This window comes from Cupressus sempervirens, chromosome 4 (assembly GCF_028749045.1).
Source record: "Cupressus sempervirens isolate cs-2001-9-10 chromosome 4, ASM2874904v1, whole genome shotgun sequence".
NCBI classification, from domain to species: domain Eukaryota; kingdom Viridiplantae; phylum Streptophyta; class Pinopsida; order Cupressales; family Cupressaceae; genus Cupressus; species Cupressus sempervirens.
This window is the reverse complement of record NC_143121.1, coordinates 601,866,305-601,880,100: the sequence shown is the minus strand read 5'-3', so window position 1 is coordinate 601,880,100 and position 13,796 is coordinate 601,866,305. Positions and strand designations below refer to the sequence as shown.

At 31.8% G+C, this 13,796-nt stretch overlaps 1 protein-coding gene across 1 annotated transcript; it reads left to right on the top strand.

Moving 5' to 3' along the window:
- Nucleotides 1-3,383: 3,383 nt before the first annotated feature.
- Nucleotides 3,384-8,241, top strand: LOC149562655 (ubiquitin-conjugating enzyme E2 7-like). The gene is made up of 2 exons (XM_089823905.1): nt 3,384-3,427; nt 7,740-8,241. Exons 1-2 carry the CDS (start codon nt 3,423-3,425, stop codon nt 8,239-8,241), a joined length of 507 nt encoding a protein of 168 aa, XP_089680031.1. The 5' UTR covers nt 3,384-3,422.
- The last annotated feature ends 5,555 nt before the right edge of the window (nt 8,242-13,796 follow it).

The following is a 13,796-nucleotide window of genomic DNA, read 5'->3' as shown; positions in this document are numbered from 1 at the left end:
AATACAAATTTAGAGAAACAAAAGGGGAAAGTCCTTGTTGAAATTGCAGACGCTAAGGCTACAATTGATACCAAATTACCATGGCAGGTCCATCGAAATTGTGACAGTGATAGATTGCAATGCCATAATTGCAATGGTCCTGTTGTGGTAATTTGGTATCAAATGTGGAAGTATAGGAGATGGATCCTTTTTTTTCGAGCTTCACATCATTTGACTTCATCATAGAGTATGTTCTCTTCATTTGAAACTTATTCATCACCAAACATATTAATGACTAAAAACATATATATGTGTGTTTGTGGGAAAGGTTTTGTTGACATAGATGCAATATCATTCAATTATGTCCTTTGTGTATCTTTATTGTCAACAAATATCTTATTTGTCTATTAGATCACACATGATGTGGAAGGAAAGAGTGTTTAGTTCACTCTTGATTCTATGATTGTTCAAGATTGCATAGTACTAGAGATATTGTTGTAGTTGGGAACTTAGATCTTCAATCTTAAATGTATACCTTCTTATACTTCTCTTATTGATATAGGAGCATCCTTGGTCCTTAGAAATCTTGCACAACCTATTTAAATACTTTTGTTGTTGTTATTGTTGTTTAGTTTCTATAGTTTTTGTTTCTCTCAACATCCTTTTATGATGATGCATTTGACCTTATGGCCCTATTTGGCACATTCATTTTCTCTTGGTTGATCTTCTTTGGTTTCCAATATCAATATGATTCTTTATTGTGGAGTTGTTTTATGATTCTTGGTTAGACCTATTTGTTCATTAAATTTATGGCTAGTTGAAGTTTCTTGATCTTGCAAACTATTTCCTTGGTTTGTGAACAAAATAAGCTAATTTCAAACCTTGGTGGAAGAATTCTTCATGATTTAGGCACAACGTCCATTTTCATATTATGCTTTTTTAACCTTGGAGATTACAGTATTTCTTGGCTAACTTGATGCAATGTGAATGTATTATATATTAATGTTATTGATCCTTATAGAAGGTTGCTTAGCTCTATTAAAAATATTAGAGATTCAAAAAAAGGTTGATCAAGATTTGATCTATAATCAGGCATGTATGCATACATTGTAACCATGCATGTTGTTGTCCATTTGTAGTTGAATTTGTGATTTTTTCAATTTCTAATATTGCATTCTCTTGATGTAGCATTATTGTTTTCATTGTGCAACTCTTGTTGCACAATCTAGATTATTCTCCTTGAAGGCCTTCCTACTATGGTTTCATCAAATAGTATTAGAGCAAGTTTTTAGTCTTGAGATTTTTTTTTTAAAAATATTTTTTTTTATTCATGACATTAAAAAGTCTTTTAAGTATTTGCTGGAAGGTGGAAGAGTAAGGATTTGTCCTACAATTGCAAAGGACTTGCATAAAGATGGCTTGAAGAGAAAATGTTAGAGGTAGAGAATGAAGATGAACAAAATTGATTATGATGGGTATGCTGAGATAGATTACGCTACAATTGGAATTTTCTGAATCAAACCAAGGAAGAAGACAACACGTTGAATATGAGAGTGATGAAGAAGAGGAAGAAATAATGTAAGAAAAGAAACCAAAGCTCAATTAGAGTGATGAAGGACTCTAAAGAGCCTTAGCTAGGTAAACACTAAACCAAATTTTAACCCACCAAACTATGATAGCAAGTTAGATTTAGATGAATTTCTTGATAGGGTTAGAAATATGGAGAAATAATGTGAATATAAGGGTATAAGTGAAGATAAAAAGGTAAAGTATATCTGCACAAAGTTGATAGGACATGCATCAATGTGGTGGAAATATTGGTAGACTAACAAACAGTGAAGAGGCAAGTAGAAAATCAAATCTTGTGATAGAATAGTGAATAAATAGAGGGCAAAGTACTTACCGATAGATTATCAAGTGAAATTATTCTGAAAGTTACAAATTATGAAGGAGAAGGAATCTAGTGTAAAGGAGTATACTAAGGAACTCGACAAGTTGAAGATTAGATATAGACATGATGAGGATGGTGTAGAACATGTTTCAAAGTATCCAAATGATTTTAGGATGTCTATACCATATGAGATATTTTTAATCAAGTTATAGAGTGTGGAAGAAGCTTATCAATATGCCTTGAAGGCCGAGGAAAATTTTAATAAAATACATAAGAAAAGACATAGATCGAAATGTTAATAAAGGGTAGGAAAGGTTAAGCATTGGGGGCGTCCAATTAGTACTTAATAAGCTTTTTATTTTCTTATTGTTTTAACTTATAGTCAATTCTAACATTAATCTGAAAACTCACAAAGCTAACTAATAGCGTAAGCATTAACCATTAACAGTTCATATTCATGAAACTAAATAGAATTTCATGAAAGTAATCAACACACACGTAACGCATAGATTTGGTATCATAGAAAACACTTGGTCAGAGGGAAAAACTATGATGGGGATGAAACCCACAAGGTTTTCACTAAAATCCAAAAGATTTTTTGATTAGGAATATAATTTAGTGTTTCCTTCTGAGAAACTCACAATATCAAGAGTGACTAATATAGTTTTTATTGTACATTTAGCTTGTTAAGACTATTTGGCTAAGAGATTTAATCTCGCTAGTCTAGGTATTCACCTTGTTATAGGATTTGATAAGAATTTATATGCAAACTTAATTGTCTTGTGAAAGACTTTATAAATCTTGTATAAAACTATTTAACTATTTGCACAAGATAACTTGACCTATTCAATTCTTCTCCTTTAGCTTATCAGATCCACTTGTTCCTCTATCATTTTATTATGATGTTATGAGTCGTTGTTCTCCGTGTTCGATGTTCTTTCTTCTCTCTCTCTCCTCTTATGTATCTAAGTCCCTTTTTTATTATCTATGGCATGATAAACATAAACATAATTCTAACCATAGATCTTAGGGTCAATTATATTTCAAAACTTCTCTTGCAAGCTTCTGATAGTATCACTCATATACTTCTCTGATAATCTTCTTTGGTAGCAACCCTTCTATACTGATAGTAACTTGTCCTTAGTGATACCAATAATAAGTATGCACATTGTGATAATTACTTTACCTTAGACATTTTGGCATCAATGATAAACCTTTAGTTAACAAACAATCTCCATACGACTCCATTCAAATTCCAACTAACTCCAACAATCTCCCCCTTTGGCATTGATGACAAAAAAAACTTGTAAATTGTTATCCTCAAACTCTACTCCCTCACTCATGTTACTCAATATAGTTGTGTGTATTGATATCCTTTGTCCCGTATTGTACTCTTTTTTTCTTGTGTCTTTAGATATTGTTTTGATATCTTTACCATTCCTTGGGTAAAAGCACAAACCTATGTCACCCTTTTGTAAAGAAAAAGGCTAAAAAAAGTATAACTATTCACCTTCAATAACATAAAATTAGTATTGTTATTTTGAATTTGAAAATGAAGTTAACTAATGAAATGTGTAGAAATGGATGAAGTTTGGGATTATAATTTTTAATAATTATTTGGAATAAGAATTGATATATTTTCCTAAATGTCAACAACTTCATGAACAAGTGTTAAGAAGAATAGATGACTAATTAGACTCAATAAGCCTAACTAAGATTGAATAAATATATACACTAAAAATTACAATGTGAAAATCTAAACAAAAAAATGGACATGTTAATAGAAAATCTTTTAATAATTCTTACAAATTAAAATAAAAATTATTAATAAATTTTGGCATTTTTTCCACATAAACTTTTTGATATATTTTTATTGATCTATAAGTAAACACAATTTAAGATCTCTATCATACATTTTAAAATATAATCTTAAATTCAATGATAATCTAAAAAGTCAAAAGATTAAATCAAATGTTAAAAACTTAAATCAAATATCAAAAAATTAAATCAAATGTTAAAAACTTAAATATTAAATATACGAAACATGAAATTCATATAAAATTATGTTTTACCAATCATGTAATTATTATCAATCAAAAATCTAAAAACTCGTATAATTGTGATATTTCTATCAGGATTTAACTCAAGAACTAGATAGTTAAGCTCTGATAGCAATATCTTAACTTGACTTGCTGTAGAAAATACCTTCAACTTATCAACTCATATAATTTTCTTTTTAAAATCCAATCTTAAATTCAATAACAAGTACAATTTTTTTATATATCTAAAACTAACAAATTGAAGATATAGTCCAAGGCTTATCGAATTGGAATGAAAATTTAACTACTACATCATTCTAATCTACATAGAACCATTGATACATCTTTATGAATGGCAAATCTAAGTCCAACCATGGAGGTTTGACAAGTGAGGTAAATACTTACATTTTCTTTCTTTTAACATGATTTATTATTTAAGTTTGATACCTCAACTAAGGCTTGAACAGGGTAAGCCCCTCTGCCCTCACAAAATACATGTTTCCTTCCTTGTAGGTGGACATTTACAAGTTTTTTGAGTAGCAATAATCAGATATGTGAACAAGGGTTTCAGGTTATAGGCTCAAAGATCTAGAGCTCTAAACTTCATGAAAACTAGGTAACAAACAATTTCATCCCTTAGCCAAGTCATCCTTGACATCTAGGTCATCTCTATTCTCTAGATTTTAGATTTGCGAAATCTCGAACTATTAATATGTAGGTTCTAGATCCCAAATAGTTTCAATTTTTAATAATTTCTAAGAGAAGTTTTCTAGATTTAAGTAGATCCTTCTCTTTGACCTCTAATATGAGTTTTTAAAATTAATTTTTAATTTCATAAATTATATCTTGATGCTTCATATATGATCATTGCAAGTCTTTTTTCCTTTTTACAAGTATTTTCATTGTTTACATCTCAATTGATTAATTTACTTGCACTTCATAGTCTCCCAATTCAAATCAATTTATAGTATTACAACTAAGGAAAAGTACATCACTATAAAGTTGTCCTTTCAGTATCAATCTTGATTAGGGACTTATATTTTGCATTGGAACCCCTTGTATCTCCCTTGGGTTTTATCAATCTAGTTTGAGACCTTTTGAAAGATAAATGCATTTGGTGAACCTAGTGTTAGGATATCAATTATGATCTCGTTACGATCTTTGACGTCTTGAAAACAATTCTTGAGCTTCATATATTTTATAGTTGTGTGTCCCCTAATACAATGATAGCCACAATTCTTATTTTTTTTGTACCGTACTAGATTAGGTTGACCTTTTTTAAATGTTTGAGTTTGTGGGTACATGATTGAGTTGACTTTGGCTATTATATCAAAGATGGTGTCCAACAATTCACCAAGAGGGGCAAGGGCATTCTTTTGGTCATTATGGACTCAAGGTCATAGCTCTCCTTAAGGGAAGGAGATGATGTTCAATTTATTGGGAAATGGCTAACAATCTAGCCTAAGTTGTTGATATGTTGGCAAATTTTAACGATAGTTTGGCCTTGGTTTTTAATAGTTTAGCTTTCTTTGTAGAAACATTAATTTTTATTATTGGTAAGAACATGTTGCTTGTTGATATGCCTATGTAGATCATTGATATGTTGGCATAAGTGGCTTAGGGCCCACAAGTATAACATGGATGTGTTTGGTATTTGCAGCTCTATAAGTCACAATATTTGTGTTTTATTTCCAATAATAAGAACAATCATTGTTGGGTCTCTCCTAATTAGTTTCCTTGTAATGTTTAATGATGTCATCCTTTATTAGTCCTTTTAAAAGGTCAAATTCCTTGTCATGTATGTCTTTGTAAGTATGTAGAAAATTCATGTATATGTGGTGTGTGGGCCTAGGATGTATATTGTTCATGAATATATTGATAATGTGTCTTTAGAAAGGTTACATGAGACAGATGTAGCAAGTGTGTTCCACGTTCGGAGGTGGTATGCTAGGATTTTGTCTCCCTTCTCTTTGGTTTGGTAGAGGTCCAAGAGTGATAATTCATTTTCAACCAAATGTGTGTTTTATATGACATAAATTTCTTGGATATCTCTACAAATGTTGTGATTGTAATATAAGGGATTTTGTAGTCACTTGAGGGTGGTCCTCCCAAGCTCTTCAAAAAGAGGTGCATGAGGAAAACACCAATATTAGAAACTTCTTGGAAAGCTATTAAGAACTATTTGGCACAAGCAATGGGATCTCCTTTTTGTCTATATTTGTCAAGGTTTTGTGTATAAAATTATTTAGGGAAGGGGATCAGTGCTATGATGTAGCAATTGAACATATGAGGACAAACTTCCTCAAATTTCAACATTTGTACTTGAGCTCTTTCTTTCAACTCAAGTTGATGTCACTTTGATTTATTTCCCACTTGAGATTGATAGGTTCTAAAGGGGAGATACCAATGTCATTTAATCCCAGTGTTTCATATTGGTTAGACAGGGTGGATGAGTATCAAGGATTTTGATGAGTGTATTGTGGAGTTTGATAGGATTATTGTTCGACCATGAACCTCATGGTTTACGGTAGACTTTGAGGAGGTTGAGTGATGTACTATGGTTAAGGTTCCTTAAAATGTGGTTGATTAGGGTATGTGTGTGATTGTTGTTTAGGGTTTGCAAATATTGTGGTGGAATATTAGTATGTTGTGGTTGTAACGAGTATTGGTAAAGTAATCTAGGTTGTTAGGGTGCTCAAGTATAAGGTTGATCAATATAAGTTGGGTGTTTACCTTCACTGTTGTGGGATGTATAAGTGCCTTGGGTATTAGTAGTTATGTGAGGGGGTATAAGGTAGTTGAAAAAATGGGATGGCCTTGTTTGTTGTTGTGGTGGTGGAACCATTTGAGTAGTGAGAAATGAAGACATGACAAAGGTAGTTGGTAAATGAATGGGTGGTGTGATTGGTGGTAAAGATTGCATATGTTGACCAGCAAGTTGCACTTGGGGTTAGATAACGAAGGTGTTATATTGGGTTTATATCCCTAGATCATGCATTTGTGCTTGTGCAAGTGGAAGATGATGTTGCATAGGGGAAATGACGTTGCATAGGTGGGTCCTATAGTAGCTTGTGTTCCAGTCATGCATTTGTAGGGATTTGTGGATGTGATTGAGTGCGAGATAATAAACAAGTTTGTATCCCCTAAGAGGCATCCCTATTTTATATTGGTATTTTTTGTTGTTGTACTTGTTGGGAAATATCCATTTGTTGTGATGTGGGTTATTGTGGTGGAGGGACACTCATTTGTGTGTGTGGCTAGGTAGCTACAAAATCCATGATAGTGAAGGGAGTATATGTGGATCCTTGTTGGGGAAACATCATGGACACTAGATTACTTGAAGGTATTCCTTGAGTGGTTATGGGGGTACGTTGTGGTGTGGCATGGACCAAAAGTTATATGGTGGAAGGTTATACAATATATGTAACAGCGGAAATAATAAGAATGGACTTTGTATGTTTTATCAATCATGTAATTCTTTTTCAATCAAAAATATAATAAATCGTACAATTTTAATTTTGAAATGCAATCTTAAATTCAATAGCAAGCATGAAAATAGGTTACATCTGAAACTAATAGGAGTTTCGGGGAAAAAGGGAATATTTGGTATGAAAATTTAACTACTTGTCAATCACATAATTATTATTGAACAGACGCGGCTCTACAAAGACGATTGTTGGTCTATCTTCGTATAAAAATCGAAGTGGATTTGGAGAAGAGATCATATCAGTGCAAGGAAGAAACTCTTTAGATTATAATAATCAGAACAAAGCTATTCTCATTTCTGCATCATCTTCTCATTGTCATTTATTTATATAATCAGAAAGCAGAAGCAGCAGAATGTCAGAAAACCAAGCCAAACTTCTACTGGGGAGGCAATTGAAAGAAGTTAACAGGGATCCAGTAAGTGGGTTCTCAGCGGGACTTGTGGACGATTCGAACATATTCGAGTGGAATGTAAGTCCAAAGGATACATTTTACGAAGGAGGTCTCTTCAGCGCCGTGATGAGTTTCCCGGCGGACTATCCGAACAGCCCTCCATCGGTGAGATTCACAAGCGAGATGTGGCATCCGAATGTTTATCCAGACGAAGGTGTTTGCATTTCCATTCTTCATCAACGTGGAGATGACCCTAATTCTTACGAGCTGGCCACCAAGAGATGGTTGCCTCTGCATATGGTGCAATCAATTCTCCTGAGTGTCATTTCAATGCTCTCCTCTCCCAACGACGAATCTCCTGCTAACGTCGATGCGGCCAAACAGTGGCGAGATCAAAGAGACGAGTTCAAAAAGAAAGTTGCCAGGACCGTCAAGCGCTCCCAAGAAATATAGTAATAAAAGTAGTGTTTCTAGGGATAGAAATAAGTGTTTGAATGATGAAAATAAATGCTACAAGATAATAATATAAAACTAGCAAGCAATTACATCTAACTAGTATCCGATATAGAACCAAATATAAGAATTGGCTGATATAGCGCCTACATTAGAAAATATTGAAAATGTTTTTGAAATATTCTTCACATATTTACTTCTTTTAAAAGACTGCAACATACACTGCTCTTCCGAATTTGATCAGAACGGCTCGTTTCTGTTATTATTTGTCTATTGCCTTCTTCTTTAGTGATGCCGATTGAAATACAACGCGATTCTTTGCATTTTTAGGTGGAAGTGTTATTATTTCTTATAGTTTTGTTAGTGAATTATTATTTTAAATTAAGAGTTAACAATTGTAAATTGTAACAGCAAGATAGATCATGAACAACCGTGAAGATTAGATTACGTATTGTTATTTATTATTATTTATATATAGTGAATTTTATAGGAGAAAAGTTGAGGGAAGCTGAACACTGGCAGTTTTTAATTTTGAGATAAGGATAGATGTTGGTCATTCGGTTCTTTTTAGGCTACAATGTAGCAACTTTCTTTATAATTGGTTAATTAATTATGTTCAAATGTATATGTGAAATTTTAGACTGATAATACACCAGATTTGGATCTCAATTTTCTCTTAAGAAAATTAACCTTAAAAGATTGCTCATCAACTGGCAAGCCAAAGAAAGTCATCTAAATAAAACAATAAACACCTCCAACTCTAATATTAATTAGATTACTGTTCAACTCACAAAGAAATTCTAGGTAAAATAAATTGAAAGAAAAATATAATGCTCTCCCAAGTCAATGTCGATGATTTATACATCTTCCATAAAATAAAATATGATATAGAGATGAATGTTTCCAAGGGAAATAAAAGTCTTATGTCTTCCATGTTGGCTATTATAATCTTAAATAAGCGAGGTGAACAATAGTTTTCTATAGAATAAATTGTGTTGTTATAGAAGAATAGAAGATCTAATAAAGAAAACAACGCAATATCAAGAGTTAACAACAGTTTGAAAAAAAAGGTAGGGTTTCACATCCAAAAAGAAATATGTACAAACTTTTATTAGAGGTTTACATGTTTTTAATCTTTTATTCATGATTATACAAGAAATGTCTTGGCTTGCTTTGGAGTCTTTCAGTAGTTCAAGAGTATTGTAGAGAAGCAAAGCAATTATTGGACATCAAGATATTAAGAATTGATAAAGGAGGGGAGTATAACTCTAATGATATTTTGAGCTATTGTAGATTGCATGGTATTCACTAACAATTTACAATTTGTTACACATCTAAGCAAAATGATAAAGCTGAAAGAAAAAATTAAACACTTATGGATATTCTACAACTATTAGATTAAATATTTTTGGCATAATTAATTGATCTAAGATTGTAGATTCTCCTTTGGACGTGTAACGCTCGATTGAGTATGATCTAAGGCATCCACCATCCTCTTGGTTTGACGAGAAGATGATGAGTGGTTTAGCTGAGATGATTTTGATTAAATAATTTAAAAATATGTTATTACCTTTACAAGCTTATTTTGTAGGAATGTGACAAAGAGGGAAGCAATGCTAGAGAAAGAAAGGGAATAATGGCACCACTTACCATTGAATTGACATGTATGGGTTCTAAGCCACTTTGGTAAGGAAAAATGGACTAGGTAAGAAAGGGTATACCAAGTGATCACGATGAGCTAATCGGGTCAACACATTTAAAATAATAATAAAAGTAATTACTTGAGTATAAAATGAACTTAGAACAATTCTAATATATGTAAATATAGTAGGATGATATTAAAATATTTTTTCATCTATGCTTGGAGATTTGATGATCACTCACACTATTTGGGGGATTTCGAAAGAAACAACAAAATTTTAGAGACTTTTCCTGTCCTCCTAAAATGTGCCCCTTAAGATGGTTGGAGCAATTTCAGAAAATCTCAATCATATCCTTTTGAATGTCAAGATTAAGAAATATTTATTTGGTCTTGACTTAGATATTGTTGTTTAGTGGTTCTTGAAGTCTCTTATCCTTTCTCCCAATGGTAAGAAGATTGAGTGTAAAGAGTAATGTTGGTGTTGCCCTCTAAATGATTGGGTGAAGATTAACTTTGATGGGGCTGCCAAGGGAAACACTAGATAAGTTGGTTGTGGGTGAGTGGTTAGAGATGAAAATGACATGGTTCTCGCAGTGGTGGTAATCCCTTTGGGTATCTAGAAAAATCGTCTAGCTAAGGCCATGGGGGCATTATGAGGGCTTAAATATGTGAAGAAACTTGGAGCCAAGAATGTGTGGATTGAAGAAGACTTTATTTCACATATTATCAATTGTCTTAAAGGGACTATTAAAAAATATAATTAAAGATGCTAAAAATATTTTAAATGTTTTTGCTCATATTAAAATCTATCATATTTATTATAAACATATTATGGTGTTGGATTTTGTTGCCAACTTGGAAATTAGAAATGAACAATGATCTGTTGGGAAAGAGAGTACAATCTCAATAATGATTTGGTGAACCTAATATTTTTTATAGGGTTTACAGAAGGCAAGTATGATACAATTGTTTATAATGAAGACATGGAGCTGTGTTGAAATCAGAAGTAAGATGACATTTATTTAAAGTAGTGGGGGAATAAATTCAAGTACTTCCCCTTGCATGTGTTCTAGGCACTATTTGCTCAAATCCTTTGGTATTCATGTTGGCTCTATATTCTCATTTTTCTTTTGACGAAGAAGAGCATCATGAGTGGAGATCTTAACAGGTTCGAACCAATTACCTATGAGCATATTGTAGGGATGTTGTTATTTGGAAGAAGTTAGAGAAGGGTGGGAGTACATACTTTCTGGAGAAATTTAGTAGTTATGACAATAATGTCACCCAACTCTTTGTGGAAGATTGGGACATAGGAGCAATATCAAATCAGGGAAGAAAGCTTACTATTAATAAAGAATTGATTGTTGCAAACATGGGTGTGCCCATGAAAGGAGACATATTCTTCACTGATTGAAAGAAGGTGGAAAAGGCCTTTGAAGAATTCCCAAAAATGGAGGAAAGAGAGAATTTTAATAAAGGGAATCATACATACTATGACCCAAAATAGTTGAAGCCAATTTTGCTACATGTTTTTAGGGTGTTGTTGAAATTTGTTATAGTGAAAGGAAGGTATTCCCATCTGCATTTCTTTCACTTTGTGTTTCTAAATCATTTTAGACACAAGATTTGGGTTTCCTTTCTATATTTCTTTTTTTTTTTCTATGAATGTTAGTTTGTACAATTTTTTTTTTAAAAACCTAGGAAAATAGTTTTATGTTGGGGCTTAATGTTGGTTATCTATAGTTTTTTAAAAGACAAAATGAGTGAGAACCCAATTAACAAGATTAAGACCATTGAGAAAGACCCTTAGGATTCTATTTTTGAGTTGAAAATTTATGATTTTGACTTTGTCCTCGAGGAGGGCTCTAAAAAGAAAAGTAGCAAGGGGAAAAGTATTTTCTCTAGTGGGAAGAATGCTTTCTATGGTAGTGAGGGAGGTAATACTAAGGATAGTCACGTTGAGAAGCCTAAGAAAAAATAAGGTTAAGGTTACTCATAAACTCACCCCTAGAAAATTGACTTGGATAAGGAAGCTAGAAATTATATGGATGACAGTATGAAGAGCCTAGTTATTGGGCCACCTAATTTTAACCCAACCCAAGTTATAATATTAATTTTGTTTTTATGTCTAGTATTATTGAGGAGTCTATTTCAAATTTTTAAGGCATCTTCTCAATCATAGATTTTTTTGGTTGGGATGACAAGGTGATTTTGGAAGGCTTGGGATCCTTAGGAGAATCCTTGAAGGTTTGGGGTCTTGAAAATCTTACATGGTTGGGGTTCCTTTCAAAAACCCAATGGACTTGGTTTTGAAGGCTTATCTCCTTGTCATTTTGTCTTACTAAGTTTCAAGGGCCTACCAATCCCTACCTTCTTAATAAAAATAATTAAAAAAAAAAAAAAAAAAAGTTGTTAGATTTAGATTTCTTTTTAAATGCATGAAATAATATATAGTAACATGTAAATGTAAGTGATGATATAAATATTTTGTTTACATATATTTTTTCATATTAAAAACTGAATTTGGAAAAATTAATTTAGATTTTAAAAAAGAAAAGTGACTACATATAAAAATATTAGATTATTTTTTATTATAGTCTATGTTGTATCATTATGTTACATAATCTTTTGTATAAATATTAATTATTTTATATTCTAAAATACTCATTCCTCTATAATTATATAGAAATAATATAATCTATATTATATACATATTGTAGTTTATGTATAGAATATAACTTATTGTTATTTAATAATATTAAATATTATTAAAAGATTATTAGAACTAAAATATAGAAATAATTGTACGAAATAAAAATTTATAGTTATAACTATTTAAGTAGCATTCTCTAGATATTTTATAGGTGTCTATATTAGTGTCTATTAGAAATGCATCCACCCAAAATTAAAAATTCTCAGCATTTTTTGAAAATAGATTTTTTTAATTTAAAAAAATATAGTGAAACATGGGAAAGATTGGCATTTCTAATTAACCTATGAATTGTGGGATTATCCCACTAGCATCTCTATGATCATAAAGAGTACTCCTTATAGTCTAGTCTATGGATTTGATGCCATTATGGATCTTGAACTAGAAGTTCAACATCATTGCATCTCTCTCTTAGAGGAGTGATTGATATTGACACTAACTATGTCAATCATTTGCATGAGTTGGAAATGTTGGATGAGTGTTGTCTTAACACACTTTAGCATCTTTGAGCTTATCATAAATCATTCTTTAGGCAATATATTCAAAACTTTATTTCGTGTATCATCAAGGTGGGTGATATGATCTTTAGTAAAATCAAAGGGACATAAATGCGTCACTTAGTCAAAGAGAAAAATTTACCCCCAACTAGCTAGGATTATGCCTCATCACCTCTATTTATGGGTCTAGAGCCTACATGTTAGCCTATATGGATGAAATCCCACTCAAGGAACCCATAAATCTAACATGCCTATGTCAGTACTATGCCTAAATATGCCAGACGGTAGGTACATATGTGACCCTTGTGATATATTGTTATAGAAAAAGATGTATATATGTGTTTTAATAACCATTTATGTGATCTATGGATATATGTGTTTTAATAACATTAAGTCCATCATGTAAACGAATCATCATATGAGCACATAAAAATGTATACCATTCAACGCTATCTAAATATAACCATAGATAAAATCATCGATGAGCATACATGATGAAATCAAGGACAACAAGAAAAGAACACATAACATATATATGAGACAAAATAGAAAACATATGTGTGTGTTATCATGTATCAATAAATGCCATGTACATGTATCACATCACTAATACAACACATGATTTCTATCCACATATGTATATACATAATAAAAAATGTTACAAGTCTAAGAATGAATCCCTACATATCTAACAAAAATATCATGA